Here is a 22966-nt window from a genome sequence, read left to right as displayed (position 1 = left end):
AATTTTATGAGAAATTGTATTATTTATACACTAATATTATATTATTTATAAATATTTTAATCAGCTTTTATTTTATATTTTTAGTTTTCTGACAACTTAAAGGGATAGTTAAGCCCAAAATGAAAATTTAATCAGTGTTATTTTAGTGTTACTTTTATGATAATTATTATTTTTAAATATTTTAAATTGGCTTTTAAAATGTAATTAAGTTTTTTATTTTTAAATTGTTTGTTTTATTTTCATGGATATTTTTTAATATATCTTAATATTATATTATTTATAAATATTTGTCATTTTTATTTTAGATTAGTTTTCTGACAATTTAACGGGATAGTTCACCCCAAAATAACATTTTTAGCAGCGTTATTTTAGTATTGCCTATATTATTATTTTTTACTACTAATTTTATTTTAGATTTTTAGTTTTCTGACAACTTAACAAAAAATAAATTTTACAGTTTTCATTTTGGGCTTAACTATCCCTTTAGTTAAGCGCAAAATGAAAACTGTAAAATTTATTTTAATTAGCATTATTAAAAATGATTTGTTTTTTTTACATATAAATTTCTGTTTCGAGTGTTTTACTTTTGAGAAATTTAATTTTTTAAAATATATACTAATATTATATTTATAAATATTTAATTGGCTTTTATTTTATTATTATTATTATTATTATTTTGTTTTCTGACAACTTAAAGGGATAGTTTACCACACAAAAAAAAATAGCAGCTTTATTTTATTTTTATTTTTAATAAATATTATGAATAGGCTTTTTATATTATATAATATAATTTTCCAATTCTTTTAAAATTAAGCTTATTTATAAATATTTTTAATTGCCTTTTATTTTATACGTTTAGTTTTTTGACAACTTAAAGGGATAGATAAGCTCAAAATGAAAACCGCAGTGTTATGTTAGTATTACTTTTATTATTATTATTCAGCATTTATCAGCATTATTAATATTTTGAATGAGATTTTTTAAAATATAATTTTTATTTTTCATTTTAATATTTTTTATTTTATTATTTTTTTTACTAATATTCTATTATTTCTAAATATTTTAATTTGGTTTTTATTTGATATTTTAGTTTTCTTACAACTTAGGGATAGTTTTTGCAGCATTATTTTAGCAGTACTTAAATTATTATAATTTTTATTATTGTTATTTATAAATATTTTAAATTGTCGTTTTCAATATAATTTTCGATTTTCATTTTAAATTGAGTTTGTATTAATTTTATGAGCAATTGTATTATTTTTATATAATATATTAAATATTATATTATTTATAAATATTTTAAATAGGCTTTTTAAGATATAATTTTCAAATTTTAATTTTAAATTGAATTTATTATTTTTATATAGTAGTATTATATAATTCATATATATATATTAAACTGCCTTTTATTTTTATATTTTAAGTTTCCTTTAGAATTTTATTTTAAGATTTAATTTTATGAACTCAATTTCATTTTATATCAGTTTTAGTCATTTTTGTACTTGGACATTTTTTAATTGAGTTTGTTGCAAATGCAACATTTCTCATTTTCATTCAATTTAATGCAATTGTGTTTGTCCACAAAATGGAAGTCAATGATAACCACAACTATATATATATATATATATATATATATATATATATATATATATATATATATATATATATATAAACATACATTTTTTTGTGTGCGTGTTCATCAGAGGAAAGATTTCTTCCATTTTTATAATGTAAATCCAAGCGTTTTATGGGTGTTAGTTTTGAGTAATGCAAATAGCCATTTGGTATATAGAATAAAACAGTAGATGGAATAAAACAGCCAATTTTCAGAGCAATTTCGGTGAGCCTCATCAATATGATTAATGAGAGATGCCACATTACATAGTCATTTGGTGGAGTCCAATATTTAATTTGATAGCTTTATGGTGTGGTAAGAGGTCAACACACCTCTGAGGATTCAATAGATACTCAAGTCTTACTAATCACTCTACAAAGTCATCCACGGAGCAGCGTCAATAAAGTCATTGCACCACAGCAGCTGTATCAGGCCAAACCTGAATCAGTGTCCCTTGGCATGACAAAAGTACAAATATATTGATTCAACATTCAATTCGCCTCTAATTTAAATTGGATTTTGAGTTTACAAATGGGATGTGGCTTACAGTTTAACACACTTGATGCCACCAAAAGAATAGTCAAACAATGACTTTTTATTGGTCAGCTTCTGATTTGACTACATAGCTGATCCTGAACCAGTGCTAAAGCTTGGTAGACATGCTGGTCTGCATGTTGTTTATGATTACCAAGCTCAATTTGGACTGTAGTGAGTGTCTGCGTTTCTTGTGCATTTTGTTAAAATCCTCTGTGATCTCCAGAACGGTTTTATTCTTTGTCTCAGGCACGTGGAACCAGACGAAAACACCAGAGAAGAAGCAGAACACAAAAAAGATGAGGAAGCAGAAATAATCCAAATGCTCCTGCAATGAAAACAATACATTAGAGAGGACCAAGTAACTGTGAATAAGGCAGGTTTCAATGGTGCATACTGAACCCTAGTGGTGTAGATGAATGCAAAAGTAAGTTTTTTAGTTACAGATTCCAGTGTAGAAATGCTCATTTATGTTAAATGTGCCATAGAATGGAAAACTGTATTTACCTTGGCATAGGTGAATAATAAAAGTTGTGTACATGGACATGACATACTGTGAGTCTCAAACACCAATGTTCCTTATATAAATCTGGTGTTTGCAAAAGACCACTGAAAAATAGGCCAATTTCAACATAACACAGACTATGACGTTATACTCGTGATTATTAATAGTTACACACCCAACATTTGCATTGACCAATCATCAGAAGTTCTGCAGGTAGGCTATTGTGAAAAAACAAAGCGAGGACAATAGCGAAAATGGCAGGTCACACAAATAAATGTTATGCTCCTGGTTCCTTTTATTTAGCAAGGATGCTTTAAATTGATCAAAAGCGATGACAGAAACATTTATAATGTTAAATAAAAAATTAAGATTTCTTTTGAACTTTCTATTTAAAGAAGCTTGAAAATATTTTACTCAGCTGTTTTCAACATAATAATATTAATATTGTTTTGCAGCAAATTAGCATATTAGAATGATTTCTGAAGGATCATGTGAGACTGAAGACTGGACACAGTCTTCAGTGTCACAGGAATAAATTACATTTTAAAATATATTCAGCAGTTATTTTAAATAGTAAAAAACATTTTTTGTGCTGTTTTTGCTGTACTTTGGAACAAATAAATGCAGATTTGATGGGCAGAAGAGACTTATTTAAAAAACATTACAAATCTTACTGTTCAGAAAGTTTTGACTGGTAGTGTAGTTCCAAACAAGTTGCAGCAGAACATCTGCACGTCTCAGAGCAACACACAGCAGGGTTTCGCTCCCAAAATGAATTTATCAGTGACTTAATGATCCATTCGCAAATACAGCCATTTGCTTCATTTCCAAACAAATCAGCCATTTGAAATGAATTATTTGAATGAATGATTTAATGAGTCAATCATTAAGGGACTTAACACCACCTACTGGCAGTTTTAGTGTCATAGATATCCAGGCGAAGAAAAGTGCACTTCCATAATGTACTTAAAGCACTCTATTTTCATACACTCATTTTGTACTAAATATTCTAAAAATTACTCTTTAGTACTTCTTTAGATAATCTTGAGAACATTTAAGTGTACTCAAATGCGCTATTGTAGGACACAATGAACAAGAATTAAAATGTGCTTTCAAAGGAGTCATCGGATGCAAACTCACTTTTACATGTTGTTTGAACATTAATGTGTGTTGACAGTTTGTGTACACAACCACCCTACAATGATAAAAATCCACCCAATGGTATTTTATTAATCTTTAAAAGTAATATCCCCTTTTTAAAATCAGGTCATTCTCAGCTTCACCCACAGCAGAAGTGAGTATAAGGGTTTTTGCATGCATCTTTGCAAATGGCCTTTCTTAATAATGTGCTTGTTGGCAATTTCACCGCTAAACACGTCTAAATGCGGCAAAGTAAACATTACAGCTCATAATCCCACGGCAGAGAGGGGTGGGATTAAATTCCCTTGATCTTTTGACATATAAGAGGTCATTGTACTATAAAACATCCTGTAAGTTTCAAAACTCAAAACTTTGTTTTTAGTCTAAAAACAGCTTATAGTAAAGGTGCCATAGAATGCATTGAAACAATATTTCAAAATTGTTCTCCGATATCTACATAGAAGGTATATGGCATAGGAAAGGGCAAAAGATTTCCAGAAATGGTTTTACAGCTCCATTTACAACCCTAGAATTTGTCCCTAGAATGAAACGGTCTGTTATTGCCTTATTTGGAAGGCTCGTGAATATTAATGTAAGCTCTGCTCTGATTGGCTGTTTCACAGAGCTGCTCATCTCAATAGCTTGCACATGGAGGAAATATTTATTTAATTACGGAGCTCTAGCTGCTTTTAATATGCGGTTTGTTGAATCTGCCGTTTTGAATCCCGACATTTTACTCTCATTATAGTAATTGCATGTGCTCTGTGTAACATTATACTGCAGCGAAACAAGGACTTGCCACACAAGTTTTGATGCTTTAGTGATGATTACAAATCATTTGATATGTACTAATGTATTAATTAATGTATTTTCACTTAAATCACATCAGTGTCTCACAACTATTCAAACAGAGCGTACTGATAATGAGGGGGTCAAAACAGGACAGAAAATAGCCTATTACTTCTAAATTAAGATGTGTTTTGATGTAAAAATCTTATATAAGGGGACCTCAGTTCATGAACCCTTTAAAATAACATTTTAGATCATATTGACAGTGTCCCAAAATAGCATAACGTTCTAAAGATTATCTTAAGAAGAACTAAAGAATCATTTTTAGCATATTAAATACAAAATGAGTGCATTCAAATAGAGCTCTTTAAGTACATTATGTAAGTGCACTTCACCTTGGGTTTTTTACCCGGGGTATTTATCCACCAAAGGTCCCAGCATAAAAACACACTGAGCAAAATGTTGTTTAATTACTGTTTTTGAAAAAAAATCAAGATACATATTAAAAAAAAATTCAGTGTTGCACATCCCTTGCTTCATGGAAAATAAAACCGATTTTATTAGGCTACTAATATGTACTAAAATGTAAACATTTTTCAAATACAGTGAGGTCAAGAAGTATTTGATCACCCTGTGATTTTACAAGTTCTCTTACTTAGAAATCATGAAGGGGTTTACAATTTCAACAAAGGTGCATTTCCACTGTGAGAGACAGAATCTAAAAATAAAAATCCGGAAATCACATTGTATGATTTTTTAACAATTTATTTGTGAATTACTGTGTCAAATAAGTATTTGATCACTTGCTTATCAGCCAGATTTCTGACCCTCAATGACCTGTTATTTTGCTTTTAAATAGTCCAGCTACACTCTGCTAAATTAGTAGCATCTGTTTGAGGTTGTTAGCTGTCATAAAGACACCTGTGCACCCCACAATCAGCCAAAGTCTAAGTAGCAACATGGGCAAAACCAAAGAGCTGTCAAAAGACACAAGAGACAAAATTGTAGACCTTCACAAAGCTGGAAAGGGCTACGGGGAAATTGCCAAGCAGGTTGGTGAAAAAAGAACAACTGCTGGAGCAATTGTCAGAAAATGGAAGAGGCTAATGATGACTGTTAATGTCCCTCAGACTGGGGCCCCACGGAAGATCTCTCCTCATAGAGTATCAATGATGCTAAGAATGGTGAAGAATCAGCCCAGAACTACACGGGAGGAGCTGGTCAATGCCGTGAAGAGAGCTGGGACCATCGTTTCCGAGGCTACTATCAGTAATACAATAAGATGTCATGGTTTAAAATCTTACATGGCACGGAAGGATCCCCTGCTTAAGTCAGCCCATGTCCAGGCCCGTCTGAAGTTTGCCAGGGACCATCTGGATGATCCAGAGGAGTCATGGGAGAAAGTCCTGTGGTCAGATGAGACCAAAGTAGAACTTTTTGGTCTTAACTCCATTCGCCATGTTCGGAGGAAGAAGAATGATGAGTATTGTAGGATTTCAGCACGAATCAGACAATTCAGGAGATTCGATTAGAAGTAAAAACACTTCTACAGCCTCAAATTCCAGCAACTCCAGCATGACCAGACCCCTGTCGTAAAATTTGTCATTTGACACCCTGGCTCCAGCCAACCTGAAGCAAACCTAACTAACTAGGAACTTGCAACAGTAACACAAAAGGACCCTTGTTGATAATCCCAAATTTGGGGCAAGTAACCAAGATTAATGGTCAAAGAGATGCACATCTCGGACATCACATGAGGGAAATCACTAGTAGAGACTGTGCTTGGTGGGCTCCCCCACGCACAGGACACTGAAATTCTTTCTACACCCTTTTGACCTTTTCCTCCCTCACAGAACACATCCTCACATTCCCAGTATGGCACAGGAAACTGCCTGTTCACATATACACCTAAAATTATGATAAAAAAAAAGGACTCATGAGCAACTCATCATTTCTATGCACATTCCTTATCATTTATGTAACCCACACATTTGCCTATTATGTTTTAATCACTTATTGTGTATGTCCCTTTTGATAACTATTGAATAGTTTAATGGTTTATATTGGTGTTTGATATGCATGGTCTTGAAATTAGATTCTTGAAATGTTTCTATAATTCAATTCTTTGTAAAATGTATTTTAGTCTTGTTATCGAAATCATGTCCAAATTTAACTTTGTCAAGAGCGGGAAAGTTGGGACCACGGGACTGATGAGATAACATTGTGATTTATGGTTGGGGAGGAGAAACTAACAGTACCCCGAGTTAGGACAATGTTTTAATTGGTCAAGACACCATTTGGGATGTGTCCAAAAGCTGAGTTTAAAAACTCAGCACACCATCAAATCTCTCTCTGACTCTTACGCTCTTACTCCATACTCTTGCTCTCTTACTCTTACGGCTTCGTGCCGCCGCGTCTCGACGCTGCCTGGCCTGCATGCCAGTTGCTCCTCTAAAGGAAACATGAGGAGATCATTACACTCCTGTCTTTTACTTTAATTCTTTTATTTCTTTCCGTTGAGAGTTTCGTGTTCTTGTTAAGTTTTGTGCAAGCCGCGACCGACCCAAACGTCTTCGCTGACCTGAACTTTAACAGCGCACAACTCGCATCCTCAGCCAAGCCAACGCCCAAGACTTCACAAAGGACCACAGAAACAACCAATCAGCAACCTCGGGAAGGCCCCTTTCTGGAGCGACGCAACAAAGGAATTCCCTCGGCACAGAAAAAGGCAACGCAAGTACAACCTCCAGGTTCTAACTGAACTGGTGCATTTGATATAAAGTTTAATAACCTCTTTGAGAGACTCAATACGAGGGTTAATTAAGTGATTGATGGTTGTTCAGGTCTAAGCAATTACACATATTGCTATAAACTTGGGACTTCATATTTTCATTCCTTTAAACTCATTCTTTCCTCACTTTCTCTTTCTGCAACCTGTGTGAATGCGTGTGTTTATGTTAGATTAGTTTGTATGTGTTAGGTTTATCCAATAAAATCATATTTTTATTAAAAAAGATAAGTATCTTGTGTTTTGTGCTTACAAGTTAATGTCTTAAACTGCCGATTTTGCTACTGTGCTAATACATAGTGTTTTCGCTATATTCTGGATAGTAATATCCATGGCAGAGTTTCTGTTACACGGCTCGTTTAATGAATCGCGGGTCGACTCTGAACAGCCGTAAAACAGCGATTCTGTTCAAATTCTCTATTGAATCATATTCGATTCCCTTTGAGCTAAATTAAATGTACTTAATCCCTACAAAATATATATAATACAGAGAAACAATTGATAAAGCTTGGCTTATTGAATATCAGGTCCCTTTCTACGAAAGCACTTTTTGTAAATGATATGATCACTGATCATAAGCTAGATGTGCTCTGTTTGACAGAAACCTGGCTAAAACCAGACGATTACATTATTTTAAATGAGTCCACCCCCCAAGATTACTGTTACAAACATGAACCACGTCTAAACGGTAAAGGGGGAGGTCTTTCTACTATTTATAGCAATATTCTCAATGTCTCTCAGAGAAAGGGCTTCAAATATAACTCGTTTGAAGTAATGGTGCTTCATATAGCATTATCCAGAGAAACAAGTGCTAATGATAAATCCCCCGTGACGTTTGTACTAGCTACTGTTTACAGGCCACCAGGGCACCATACAGACTTTATTAAAGAATTTGCTGATTTTCTATCCGAGTTGGTGTTGGCCGCAGATAAAGTCTTAATAGTGGGTGATTTTAACATCCATGTTGATAATGAAAAAGATGCATTAGGAACAGCATTTATAGATATTTTGAACTCTATTGGGGTTAGGCAACATGTGTCTGACTCATTGCCGAAATCATACTCTAGATTTAATACTGTCACATGGAATTGATGTTAATGGTGTTGAAATTCTGCGGCAAAGCGATGATATCTCAGATCATTATCTAGTCTCGTGTATACTCCAGATAGCTAAAACTGTAAATTCAACTCCTTGCTACAAGTACGGTAGAACCATCACTTCTACTACAAAAGACTGCTTTGTAAGTAATCTTCCTGAATTATCTGAATTCCTCAGCATATCCAGTAGCTCAGAAAAACTTGATGATGTAATAGAAACTATGGAATCTCTCTTTTCTAGCACTTTAGATACAGTTGCTCCAGTGCGCTTAAAAAAGATTAAGAAAAACTGTAACACCGTGGTATAACGATCACACTCGCGCCCTAAAGAGAAAAGCACGAAAAATGGAACGTAGCTGGAGGAAAACAAAACTAGAGGTTTTTCGTACTGCTTGGCGTGAATGTAACTTATCTTATAGAAAAGCATTAAAAACTGCCAGATCGGATTACTTTTCGTCTCTCTTAGAAGAAAACAAACATAACCCTAGGTATTTGTTCAATACTGTGGTTAAATTAACGAAAAATATAGCAGAAACAGGTGCAGACATTTCCCAACAGCACAGCAGTAATGACTTTATGAAGTACTTTACCTCCAAGATAGACAATATTAGAGATAAAATTGTAACCATACAGCCGCCCGCTACAGTATCGCATCAGATAATGCGTTGTAGATCTCCTGAGGAACAATTCCACTCATTCTCTATTATAGGAGAGGAAGAATTGTATAAAATTGTTAAATCATCTAAACCTACAACATGCATGTTAGACCCTATTCCATCTAAGCTACTAAAGGAGGTACTTCCAGAAGTCATAGATCCTCTTCTGAATATTATTAATTCGTCATTATCATTAGGATATGTCCCCAAAACCTTCAAATTGGCTGTTATTAAGCCACTCATTAAAAAACCACAACTTGACCCCACTGAATTAATTAACTACAGACCAATTTCGAAGCTCCCTTTTCTGTCAAAGATACTAGAAAAGGTAGTATCCTCACAATTATGCTCCTTCTTAGAGAAAAATGGTATCTGTGAGGATTCCCAGTCAGGTTTTAGACCATATCATAGCACTGAGACTGCTCTTATTAGAGTTACAAATGACCTGCTCTTGACCACAACATTCTTTTAAACAGACTTGAAAATTATGTAGGCATTAATGGTAGTGCACTGGCTTGGTTCGAATCATACTTATCAGACCGTCATCAGTTTGTGGCAATAAATGAAGAGGTATCATTTAAATCGCAAGTGCAGTATGGAGTACCTCAAGGCTCAGTACTAGGGCCATTACTTTTTACGCTTTACATGTTACCCTTGGGAGATATCATCAGGAAACATGGTGTTAGCTTTCATTGTTACGCTGATGATACTCAGCTCTATATTTCTTCGCAGCCCGGCAAAACATATCAATTCGAAAAACTAACAGAATGCATAGCTGATATTAAAAACTGGATGGTGAATAACTTCTTACTGTTAAATCCTGAAAAAACAGAGGTGTTAATTATTGGACCTAAAACCTCCACAAGTAATGACCTAAAACACAGTCTAATACTAGATGGCTGCTCTGTAAATTCGTCGTCATCAGTTAGGAACCTAGGCGTCCTATTCGATAGCAATCTCTCCTTTGAAAGCCACATTTCTAGCATTTGCAAAACCGCATTTTTCCATCTTAAAAATATATCGAAATTACGACCTATGCTATCAATGTCAAATGCTGAAACATTAATTCATGCGTTCATGACCTCAAGGGTAGATTATTGTAATGCTTTATTGGGTGGCTGTTCTGCACGCTTAATAAATAAACTCCAGCTGGTCCAAAATGCAGCAGCTAGAGTTCTTACTAGAACTAGAAAGTATGACCATATTAGCCCGGTTCTGTCAGCACTGCATTGGCTCCCTATAAAACATCGTATAGATTTTAAAATCTTGCTAATTACTTATAAAGCCCTCAATGGTTTAGCTCCTCAGTATTTGAGCGAGCTTCTATCGCATTATAGTCCCTCACGTCCGCTGCGTTCTCAAAATTCTGGCAATTTGATAATACCTAGAATATCAAAATCAAGTGCCGGTGGCAGATCATTTTCTTATCTAGCGCCTAAACTCTGGAACAATCTACCTAACACTGTTCGGGAGGCAGACACACTCTGTCAGTTTAAATCTAGATTAAAGACACATCTCTTTAACCTGGCTTACACATAAAACATTAACACATTCCTATAATTCAAATCCGTTAAAGGATTGTTAGGCTGCATTAATTAGGTCAGCCGGAACCAAAAAACACCTCCCATAACATCTGATGCACTCGTTGCATCGTAAAAAGAATGGCATCTACGCTAATATTAGTCTGTTTCATTCTTATTCTGAGGTCACCGTAGCCACCAGACCCAGCCTGTATCCAGATCAGATGGTCACTGCAGTCCCCCGGATCCAGTTCGCACCCAGCTTAGATCATGGATCACCACCTGGAGATGACTTCAATAGCCGTGGATGTCAACCAGATGAGCTCCAGAGACGGATCATCACTAAAGACCTCGCCAACCTAGACGGCCATCGGCGCTACACCACAGGATCCTGATGAGTTCTCTACAATCGGACATTGGTACAAACTGCTGGTTTCATCTGGCCAGAGGAGAACTGGTCCCCCGACTGAGCCTGGTTTCTCCCAAGGTTTTTTTCTCCATTTCTGTCACCTGTGGAGTTTTGGTTCCTTACCGCTGTTGCCTCTGGCTTGCTTAGTTGGGGACACTTTCCAGCGATATCGTATACTATTTGAACTGAACTGATGATGATATCACTGAATTCATTGATGAACTGCCTTTAACTGAAAATTGATTATTTACAATAATGCGTTACTTACACACTATTGTTCTGTTTAAATACTGTGCAGTTGCTTTGACACAATCTGTATTGTTAAAAGCGCTATATAAATAAAGGTGACTTGACTTGACTTGAGTATCATCCTAATAATACCATACCTACAGTGAAGCATGGGGCTGGAAGCATCATGCTCTGGGGGTGTTTTTCTGCACGGGACAGGACGACTGCACTGTATTAAGAGAGGATGAAAGGGGCCATGTATTGTGACATATTGGGCAAAAACCTCCTTCCCTCAGTCAGAGCATTAAAGATGGGTTGTGGCTGGCTCTTCCAACATTGACCCAATGACCCATTGACAATGACCCAAAGCACACAGCCAGGAAAACCAAGGAGTGGCTCTGTAAGAAGCATATCAAGGTTCTGGAGTAGCCTAGTCAGTCTCCAGACCTAAATCCAATAGAAAATCTTTGGAGGGAGCTGAACTCTGTGTTGCTCAGCGACAGCCCTGAAACCTGACAGATCTAGAGAAGATCTGTATGGAGGAGTGGGCCAAAATCCCTCCTGCAGTGTGTGCAAACCTGGTGAAGAACTACAGGAACCGTTTGTCCTCTGAAATTGTTAACAAAGGCTTCTGTACTAAATATAAAAAAATTGACACAAGTGACCAGATACTTATTTGACACAGTAATTCACAAATAAATTGTTAAAGAATCATACAATGTGATTTCCGGATTTTTATTTTTAGATTCTGTCTCTCACAGTGGAAATGCACCTATGCTGAAAATTGTAGACCCTTCCATGATTTCTAAGTAAGAGAAATTGCAAAATCACAGGGTGATCAAATACTTATTGACCTCACTGTATATTATTTGAAAATAGTTTTTGCACCTTTAATTTTTCAACCTAAGCAGGTCATGAAGCCATAAAATTATAAAAGCTCACCACTATAAGAGGAAACAACATGCCCACCAGGAAGAGTCCTGTCCAGTTGAGAATGCAGGCTACCAAGAACGCTGGTGGTTTATAGGATTGTGTGAAAATCTCACCAGGAAGTGGTGCTGTCACGGCGGCTGTGGAAGAGAGAATTCACAGGAGTACTGTTAAGACAATAAGACCAAAATGTCTCACTGCAGAAGAAAAATGTATGGATGTACCTGGCCCGGTAGAGAAGAAGATGATGTAGGTGAAAATAAGGACCATGCTGCAATACGGCATCCAGGATACAAAGTTCTACAACAGCCAGACAAATGCAATCTCAGGAATAGTTGTATGTAGTATAAACAGTGGCTTTTTAGTCAAAAAAATATAAGTAATGCTTATATGCAACTCACAGTCTATTTATTTCTTACCTTGTTGTTTAAGAGTCTTATGAGCTTCCCATTCACTTTCATTATATATTAAGCACATTAGATTTCAAAGCTGTAGCAAAGATTTTCTTTGAATTACTTAAATATCAGTCAGTTTCTCATACAAAACTATCGTACTATCGCAGGAGAGATGAAATAAAGCACATGCTTCATATAAACTACTTTTACTATACTTTTTGTTTTTTTGTGTGTGTTTTTGAAGCTTGAAAGCTCCAGTCCCCATCCACTTTCATTATATAAAATAACCTGCAGTGAATGTGTAAAAATGACTTTAGTATAGTCTGTTTCTCACACAGAACTATCATGTGACTGCAGGGGACATGGCAAAAAGCATGTGATTCATATAAACTAGTTTTAATCTACTACTACGATGCATTTTTGTAATTTCTGAAGCTCAACAACTCTAGTCCCCATTTACTTTTATTATATAATTTCATTATAAACCTAAATATTAGTCTGTTTCTTACACAAAACTTTCATATGACTCCAGAAGACATGGAATAAAGCACAGGATTCATATGAAACTAATTTTACTTTACAACTATGGTGCATTTTTTCATTTCTGAAGCTTAACATCTCTAGTCCCCATTTACTTGCATTAAATAATGTCATTATAAACCTAAATATTAGTCTTTTTCTCACACAAAACTATCATATGATGACAGAAAATTACGAATAAAGCACCTGATTCATATAAACCATTTTTACTATACTTCTATGATGCTTTTCTGTATTTTAGAAGCTTGATAGTGCCAGTCCCTATTCACTTTCATTATATAAAAAGAGCTGCAGTTAACATGCAGTAAATAATTATTTACATTTTGCCTGTTTTTCACACTAAACTATTATATGACTGCATTGGACATGGAATAAAGCACATAATTTATATAAAGTAGTTTTTTTTTTTCTCTACTACTTTGATGCATTTTTGTCATTTCTGAAGCCCAACATCTCCAGTCCCCATTCACTTTCATTATATAATTTCATTATATACCTAAATATTAGTCTGTTTCTCACACAAAACTATCATATGGCTGTAGAAGATGTGGAATAAAGCATGTCATTCACATAAACTACTTTTGCTGTACTTTTATGATACATTTTGTCATTGTTTGAAGCTTGACAGCTCCAGTCCACATTCACTTTCATTATGTAATAAGATTTTAAACCTGTGGCAAAGATTTTCAGTGAATAACAATTTAAAGTCAGTTCCTCTCACAAACTCATAGTACTTCAAAAGAGATGGAATATAGTGCAAGAGTATTACTTTTATTCAAAATTAATGATGCTTTTTGTCTTTTTTCGAAGCTGTAGTCTCTGTAATGCTATGGAAAAAGCAGCTTGATATTCTGCAAAACATATCTTTGTGTGTTGATAAATAATCATATAGGCTTGGAATGAGATTAAGTAAATGCTGACCGAATGTAATTTTTTGTTAAACTATCCCTTTAAATGTAACTTTAATTAAACCAAGCCGCTGATTGTGACTTGATTTAAATTAAAGTTACATTTAAAGGGATAGTTTAACAAAAAATTACATTCAGTCAGCATGTTAACTGAGTTAATAGCCACACACAAACTATAACTTGTCTTCTGACTTAATAATTAACCACAAAACCTATATGATTTGAAAATATAAAAATAAATAAATAAACAGACCTGAAGGTAAAGTGTGAGTGTGAGCAGGGCCAGAGTGGCGGCCATGCACAGGTAGCCCCTAAAGAGAAGCACTCTCTTCCCTGTGCGCTCAATGATCAGCACCTGGATAAAAAATAACACAGTAAACAACCACATGAACACAGGCAGGAGCTTCCTTTAAACCAGGTTACTTCGTGTTTTCAGCTTAGATTAAATATTTGGGAGGGTAAAGAGTGCCTCACACAGGCAATGGAGGTGGAGACTTCACACAGACCCGTCCCCAGGGCGGCATAGCGCAGGTTCTCCTTGGCAATACCGGCGGCTTGAAACACATCAAAAGAATAGAGATAGACCTGCCAAGACATCATTCACAGACCATATGAACAATATCTTGATCTATCTATCCATCCAGCCATCCTTCTATCTCTTTATCTATCTATCTATCTATCTATCTATCTATCTATCTATCTATCTATCTATCTATCTATCTATCTATCTATCTATCTATCTCTCTCTCTCTCTATCCATCATCCATCACTCTATCTATCTATCTCTCATCCGTCTCTTGTATCTATGTATCTATCTATATATCCATCCATCTATCCATTCATCTTTTTATCTATCCATCCGTCTCTTTATCTATCATCCTTGTCTTTATCTATCTATCTATCTATCTATCTATCTATCTATCTATCTATCTATCTGTCTCTTTATCTATTTATCCATCCGTCTCTCTATCCATCCATCCATCTATCTATCTATGTATCTATCTATCTATTCATCTTTCTATCCATCTATCCATTAATCTCTTGATCTATCTATCCATCTATGTATTTATCTATCTGCCTCTCTCTCTATCATCCATCACTCTATATATTCATCTCTTTATCTATCTATCCATCTGTCCATCCTACCTACCTATCTACTATCTATCCATCCATCCGTCTCTCTCTATCATCTATTCATCTTTCTATCCATTCATCTCTTAATCTATCCATCTGTCCATCCTATGCATCTATTCATCCATCTATCAATCCATCCATCTCTCTATCCATCCATCTCTCTATCTATCATCTATTCATCTTTCTAATTATCTATCCATTCATCCATCTATCCTCTATCCATCTATCACTCTATCTATCTATCTATCTATCTATCTATCCATCTAGCGGATCATGAAGAAAGGTCAGCTGAATTTGACACTTTATGTTTCAGCCTAGAATCGCAGATACAACCTTTAATCTATCTATCTATCTATCTATTATCATTTCCATCTATCCACCCATCTAACTATCCATCCATCCATCTATCCACCCATCCATCTATCATCCATCTCTCTCTCTCTCTATCATCTATTCATCTTTCTATCCATCTATCAATTATTCTCTTTATCTATCTATCCATCTGCCTCTCTCTCTATCCATCCATCTCTCTCTCTATCATCTATTCATCTTTCTATCCATCTATCAATTCTTCTCTTTATCTATCTATCCATCTGCCTCTCTCTCTATCATCTATTCATCTTTCTATCCATCTATCAATTCTCTTTATCAATCTATCCATCTATCTGCCTCTCTCTCTATCCATCCGTCTCTCTCTCTCTATCTATTATCTATTCATCTTTCTATCCATTTATCCATTCATCTCTTTATCCATCTATCCATCTATCTGCCTGCCTCTGCCTCTCTCTCTCTCTCCATCCATTTATCCATCTGTCTAAACTTCAAGCTTTTACTACATCAAACTGTCAGGCTATGTTTTCTCATGCAAATATAAAGTTTGTCTCAATGAAGTTTTGTCTAATTCATCTATGAAACTGAATGATGAAAATAACGGTGGTGGCTTTTATCAAAAAGAAGAATTGAGTGGGAAGCAAATTATCTTGAAATGTGAAGTCATCAAGCCCATTTCCTGAACAGATTGTGGCATATGGCTGTGTGTTTTGACAAAGTAATCGTTCTCGCTTCAGTTGTTTTCAGGTGCGGACAGCACTGTGACTTTTTGTGACTCACAGCATTGATGCCGCAGAGCTGCAGCGTGACAAACGTGACGAGGACGGTGAGCAGCTGCCAGCGGACGTTGTGGTCAAGGAAGAGGTCCATGAGCCTGTGGATCTTCACGCCCTTTAGAGAGGCGTGTTCAGCCAACATCTCCACCATCTCTGGGCCAGGGTCCTTTTTAGCTCCCCACAGTCTGCGCAGAGCTGAGACACACTGAACATCAGATAACTCGCCAGAATACATATTTACAATTTTAGCCAATGGCAAAATTCCTTTTTTAATTTTATTTTAACTTAAGTAGCTAGAGGCGTCGTCATTTATGTACACTACTGGTCAAAGTCTGGAGTTGGTAGTTTTTAATGTTTTTGAATGTTTTTAAAGTCTCTTATGTTCAGCATGTTAGTCTTTTGCATAACATGATTATCATGTTGTTAACATGATCAGTATGTTGTTAGAACATTTTTAACACAATTAGCATGTTGCTATCATGATGCTTGCATGACTAATGTGTTGCTAGCATGTAAACCTGATAATCATGTTGCTAGCATTCTGCTAACACAATATGATTATCACATTATGTTGTTCACGTTAACATTAGTATGTTAGAACGTTTTTAACATGATTAGTATGTTGTTAGAAAATTTTTAACATAGGTGCGTTCCAATCGACAGGGTCCCTATGCAGTGTTCACTGCTCCCTACTCCCTTAGCATGGTATATCCGTTGAAGTGGACTTCGCTGACAATAATTGCTCATTTGGAATGCCCCGGAACGTCATCAAAGCAAATCAACGGCAGGGTCACGCATTTTATGATATAACAAATTAATATTGTAATTTATTTTACTTTCAAATTTAAATACATATAAAATACATATAAACGTATGTATCTAATAAATATAGTCAAAATGTATATGTTTAGACCGTTAACAGATTGTAGTGGTCTTATCTCGCGCACTTACCTCTGTCAGTTTAAATCTAGATTAAAGAACCATCTCTTTAACCTGGCCTACACTTGATACATTTCATAATCCAAATCCGTTAAAGGATTGTTAGGCTGCATTATTTAGGTCAACCGGAACCAGGGACACTTCCTATAACACCTGACGTACTCGTTGCATCAGAAGAAGAATGGCATCTACGCTAATACTAGTATCTTTCCTTCTTATTCTGAGGTCACCGTAGCCACCTGTATCCAGATCAGACGGTCACTGCAGTCTCCCGGATCTAGTCCGTGCCCATCAGCACCCAGAGATATCCTCTACAGCCCTGAATGTCAGCAGAGACCACATCAAAGACAGATCATCAGTGAAGACCTCATCACCTAGACGGCCATCGAGGCAAGACAGCGAAAACCAGATGAGTCCTCTCCAATCTGATTTTGTGGCAACTTGGAACTCTTGCATCTACATTAATATTAGTCTGTTTGTTTCTTATTCCCAGGTCACCATAGCCACCAGATCCAGTCCGTATCCAGATCAGATGGTCACTGCAGTCCCCCGGATCCAGTCCAATCCAAGAGCAGTTGGTGGATCAACACCTACAGCCGAATGTCAGCGGATACCGTGTCAACTAGAGGAGCCCCAGAGACAGATCATCAAGAAAGAACTCCTACCCTAAATGGCCACCGGCACAAGGCCATGGGAACCAGATGAGTCCTCCCCAATTTGACTTGTACACAGTATTGAATTTGACTGTTGCAATATGGAACTCTTGCATTATTATTGACATTTTATTTTATTATTTTAATACTGTAAGGTTGCTTTGACACAATTTGTGTTGTAAAAAGCGCTGAATAAGTAATCTTGACTTGACTTTCTTTCCAACACGCAACCTATATTTAAGTATCTTGTGGTAACATTTAATAAAACATGATAGAGCCTCACCTTGCCGGTTTTACTTTCATTCATAAAATACAATATGCAAATGTAACATGAATCACCATAACCATTCATAAACACTCTAATTTGTATAATAATAACACCATTTATTGCACCGCTCCATTGCAGAGCCTTTAAAAAACTTTAACGGCTCTGCTCCATCATTAGTTCTAATTGGTGACGCGGAGCGCAATGACAGTTGGGTAATTTTCCCCGTCCACTTCCTGTGAAGTGATGTACCGATGTTCCCTTATTCCCTATGCCGTTCGCAGTGCCCTTCGAACTGAACATGTTCGCTCCCTTCAGAGTTATATTTCAAAAGAGCATTGAAAAGCCTGTTTTCCCATGATGTGGCCCCACATTTTGAACAAATGATTTCAGGTGAGTTTCACAAGAAATATCAATGTATGTGTAAATGTCAAAGAAGGTGTCTGTGGTTCTGACCCGTCTCACAGCCGTGTTTGTCGGCCTTCTCCAGCAAGAGGTACCGCGGGGACTCAGGCAGAAAGGGCAGAGTTAGTAGCTGCAGGAGACCAGCCACCCCGCTGAAGCCCAGCAGCCAGATCCAGTGCTCCTCAGTGCCTAAAACCTCACTAACACACACATACAAATCACACTCCAAAACCAAGCTTTAAAGTTGAAATCTTTAAAAGTTTGGTTAACACATAAACAGCAAATAAAAACAAAGTGTTACAGAACGATAAACCTGCTGTTAATGACACACCTGATCCCAAGCAGCTGGCCAAAAAACTTCCCCATTGAGACAAAAGAGGCCACAGACACACCAACCATCCCACGCAGCCTCTTGGGGGCGCACTCCAATATATACATGGTGTGCACAGTCAAACTCACACCTGCACAGACCGCACTCAAGTAGTTAGAAAAATATCAGAGAATTTAAAAAAGTGCATTTACAGATATTCCCACACACCAGCGTTGATGCCGAATAGGACACGTGCCACCATGATCATCTCGAACGAGAGGGCGGTTTTACTCAACAACACCAGGACAGCTCCACAGATTGCCATCACATTGTTCAAAAGCAGAGTTGTCTTCCTATGGTGAGTGAAAAACACATACTGTACTTCATTGTGGTTCCTCGTATAAAATTTAAATAGCACAAATTTAAAGGGGTCATGAACTGCCTTTCTTTTATTATTTTGTACTGTTCTCTAAGTTCAACTTATTTAATAATATTTTTACATCAAAGAACATCATAATTTAAAAGTAACATGCTATTTTCTGTCCTGTTTTGTCCTCCTTCATCAGAACACTCTGTTTGAATAGGCGTTGCAGATTGTAGACTCAGAAGTAAATGCCCACTGCTGTGATTGTCTAACAGTTGTGAATGTTTGACAGCCTTCATCCGTCACAGATGGACGCTGCTGCGATTAAGATAAAAAAAAAAAAAAAACACATGTAATAAGTTACTGTCGGATGCAATATAGTTAGCACAGCATCGTCTTTTAGTTTCAATCTTTCTGAAAATCCTGAATTGGACCTTGTTTGTAAACAAATCTCTGGTAAAATGAGGGGAACAAAGGACCAAGTTGTTCTTGACACGGTCTGGAACTTCATTAAAAATAAATGTTATCAACTCTTTGGTTTTGCTGTTGTCTTTTTTCTTTTATTTTTTATCAGTGGGCGGGGCTAAACAGGCAGTGATGTAGAAGCAGGCGTTGATCTTTTTCTGCAGAGGCCGTGTTTAGCCACACTGCATATTGACTTCAATATAAGATGTTTTTAGACTAATGAAAATTTTCAGAAACGTACTATGGTTTAATAGTACAATTACGCCTTATATCAAAATATCAGGATTTTTCTCAATTCATGACCACTTTAAAGTTTACCAAAAAAGAATATCTTGTCATCATTTACCTTCCATCATGGCATTCCAAACCCGTATGGAAAAAAACAGGCTGCTAGGATGTTCATGCTGTTACCATTCAATGAAAGTGAATGGCGACAACGGGCTGTTTTTTTTAAAGCCATACATGAAATATAGTGCACAAGTCTTATATGGACTACTTTTATAGTGCATTTTGTTATTTTGAGACTGCCAGCTCCTGGTCACCATTTACTTCTATTGCTTGGAAAACAGCAGCAACATTCTGCTAAACACCTTTTTTATGGAAGAAAAATACATCTACACAGGTTTATAATAAGATAAGAGGCTGAGTAAATGACATACAGTTGAAGTCAAAAGTTTACATACACCTTGCAGAATCTGCAAAATGCTAATTATTTTACCAAAATAAGAAGGATCATAGAAAATGCATGTTATTTTTTTTATTTAGTACTGACCTGAATAAGCTAACACATAAAAGATCAAATTTATAAAAAATGACACCATTCAAAAGTTTACATACACTTGATTCTTAGTACGGTGTTGTTCCCTGAATGACCCACAGCAGTGTTTTCTGTTTAGTGATAGTTGTTCATGAGTGCCTTGTTTGTCCTGAACAGTTAAACTGCCCGCTGTTCTTCAGAAAAATCCTTTAGGTCACACAAATTCATTGGTTCAGCATTTTTGTGTATTTGAAGCTTTTCCAACAATGACTATGATTTTGAGATCCATCTTTTCACACTGAGGACAACTAAAGGACTTGCTGTGCAACTATTACAGAAGGTTCAAACACTCACTGATGCTCCAGACAAAAAAAAAACAAAAAACAATGCATTAAGAGCCAGGGGTACAAACTTTTAAACAGAATGAAGATCTGTACATTTTCTAATTTTACCTAAATATCAATTTTTCTCCATTTAGTACTGTTCAGCTACAGAAGATACTTACATGTTTCCCAGAAGACAAAATAAGTTAAATCTACCCTAATCTTTAAATTCAAAAAGTTTTTACCCCTGGCTCTTAATGCATCGTTTTTCCTTCTGGAGCACCAGTGAGCATTTGCACCTTCTGTAATAGTTGCATTTGAGTCCCTCAGTTGTCCTCAGTGTGAAAAGATGGATTTCAAAATCATTCAGTTATCATCGGAAAGGGTTCAAATACACAAAAATGCTGAAAAACCAAAGAATTTGTGGGACCTAAAGGATTTTTATGAACAACTGCGGTCAGTTTAACTGTTCAGGACAAACAAGGAACTCACTAAACAAAAAAACACAGCTGTGGATCATTCAGATAACAACACAGTATTAAGAATCAAGGGGATGAAAACTTCTGAAAGGGATAATTTCAACTATTTCAGGGATAAATTCAACTATTATTTTCTCTTGTGGACATTTTGTATGATCCCTTTTATTTCAGTAAAATAATGAACATTTTGCAGATTCTGCAAGGTGTATGTAAACATTTGACTTATATTAGCATTTTTGGGTGAACTATCCCTTTAAGAAATATTACACTCAGCCAGCACAATTACATTTTTCATTTTTTGCTATGCCATATGGGTTACAGCAAGAGAACAAAACATAACCTGGAGCGGATTTATGTAGGCTAGACTGGTTTCAAGAATTATCAGTGGCTGTTTGTTGCTCTTAGCATCATTTCAGGTCCATTCTGGAATTAAAAGCCCATGTTGCTCATTGAATTCCTGCAATCTGGTTATTGATTTACACTCTAAGAATACTCAATACCACAGATGCTTCAGAAAATGCAGAAATGTGAGCTGTGGGGGGATCCATTTTGAAACCTAAAAAAATCAGTTATACTACTGTTCCAAAGTTTGGGTTAAAATAAATAAATACAGTGTTTTCAACACTGCTTATAAGAAACGTTTCTTTAGAAGTACATGAGCATATTAGAATGATTTCTGAGGGATCATGTGACACTGAAGACTGGAGTAATGATGCTAAAAAATCAGCATTGCATCACAGGAATAAATTATGTTAACAGAAAAAAATATCTTTTTACAGTATGAAATAAATGCAGCCAAGGTAAACAACCGAGGGTGAACAATTCTTCAGCATCAGCCAATGACCTGACTAGGCTGTCCACAATATGAATGTACTTCCAGTACCTTCCATACACTCCTGCCAGATGTCCGGCATACAGGGTTCCAGCCAGTCCTCCAATGCTGTATATGGACACAATGAAGGACCAGATGAGGGACAGCTCCCAGGGCTCCAGAGAGTGGCCATAACGCTGCTGGCAGGTGCTGTTCACCAGCTCTTTAATAAACTTGCAATGTAAGCACAAGTCTCAGTTGATTATGTCATTCATTTCATTTTATTGAACCACAGCGGTTCACAGGTTAGCACCAACTCATAAGCTCTGATATGTATTGATTCTTTCATCCTTTGGGGATGTCTCATCTTAAAACAGTGGCAGGAATGCATTTGATTAATACTGATTACCCCTAAGCCCCTATTTGCAGCTTAAAAGAAACAGTAAATCAGCCTAAGACACTTTATAATCGAACAACACAGGTACTTACCAGTGATGGCGAGTTAAGGACAGAAATATGGAAACCGTATTGAAAGGTTCCTCCAATTCCTGCAATGAAAATAGCTGCAACAAGCACAGGGCTTCTCGCCTGCAAAAAAAGGAATGACTTTTGTGAAAACTGAAAAGTCAAAATACAATTTAATGTAACAGTTGACCTACTAGTTCTCTTAAAGCCCCCATCATTGTATGGGCAAATGCAGCGTCCTCTACTTCTTTTGAATAATTGCAGATGACAAAGCAAGAACAGAAATGTCTAACTCACTGTTGATGTGTAACTTTTCATGCTTGGTTGAGTTTTGGGTGACAAAAGCAGGGCAAAGTTGATGAGTTGGATCTTTACACGTCTCTCAGGGACTTCAAACTCAAGATGTCTCAAAAATTAATAAAACTAAAACATCAAT

At 36.0% G+C, this 22966-nt stretch overlaps 1 protein-coding gene across 1 annotated transcript; it reads right to left on the bottom strand.

Moving 5' to 3' along the window:
* Positions 1-2006: 2006 nt before the first annotated feature.
* Positions 2007-22748, bottom strand: slc2a11l (solute carrier family 2 member 11, like). The gene is made up of 12 exons (XM_073830263.1): positions 22725-22748; positions 22555-22653; positions 22138-22298; positions 19095-19219; positions 18888-19017; positions 18608-18756; positions 16299-16489; positions 14529-14639; positions 14308-14409; positions 12436-12511; positions 12224-12351; positions 2007-2477 (listed from the first exon to the last, which is right to left on the bottom strand). Exons 1-12 carry the CDS (start codon positions 22746-22748, stop codon positions 2259-2261), a joined length of 1515 nt encoding a protein of 504 aa, XP_073686364.1. The 3' UTR covers positions 2007-2258.
* Between the last annotated feature and the right edge of the window lie 218 nt (positions 22749-22966).

The sequence above is a fragment of the Garra rufa genome, chromosome 23 (assembly GCF_049309525.1).
Source record: "Garra rufa chromosome 23, GarRuf1.0, whole genome shotgun sequence".
Taxonomy (NCBI): domain Eukaryota; kingdom Metazoa; phylum Chordata; class Actinopteri; order Cypriniformes; family Cyprinidae; genus Garra; species Garra rufa.
Note: the sequence above shows the minus strand (reverse complement) of the source record. Positions and strands in the feature narration are given on the sequence as shown.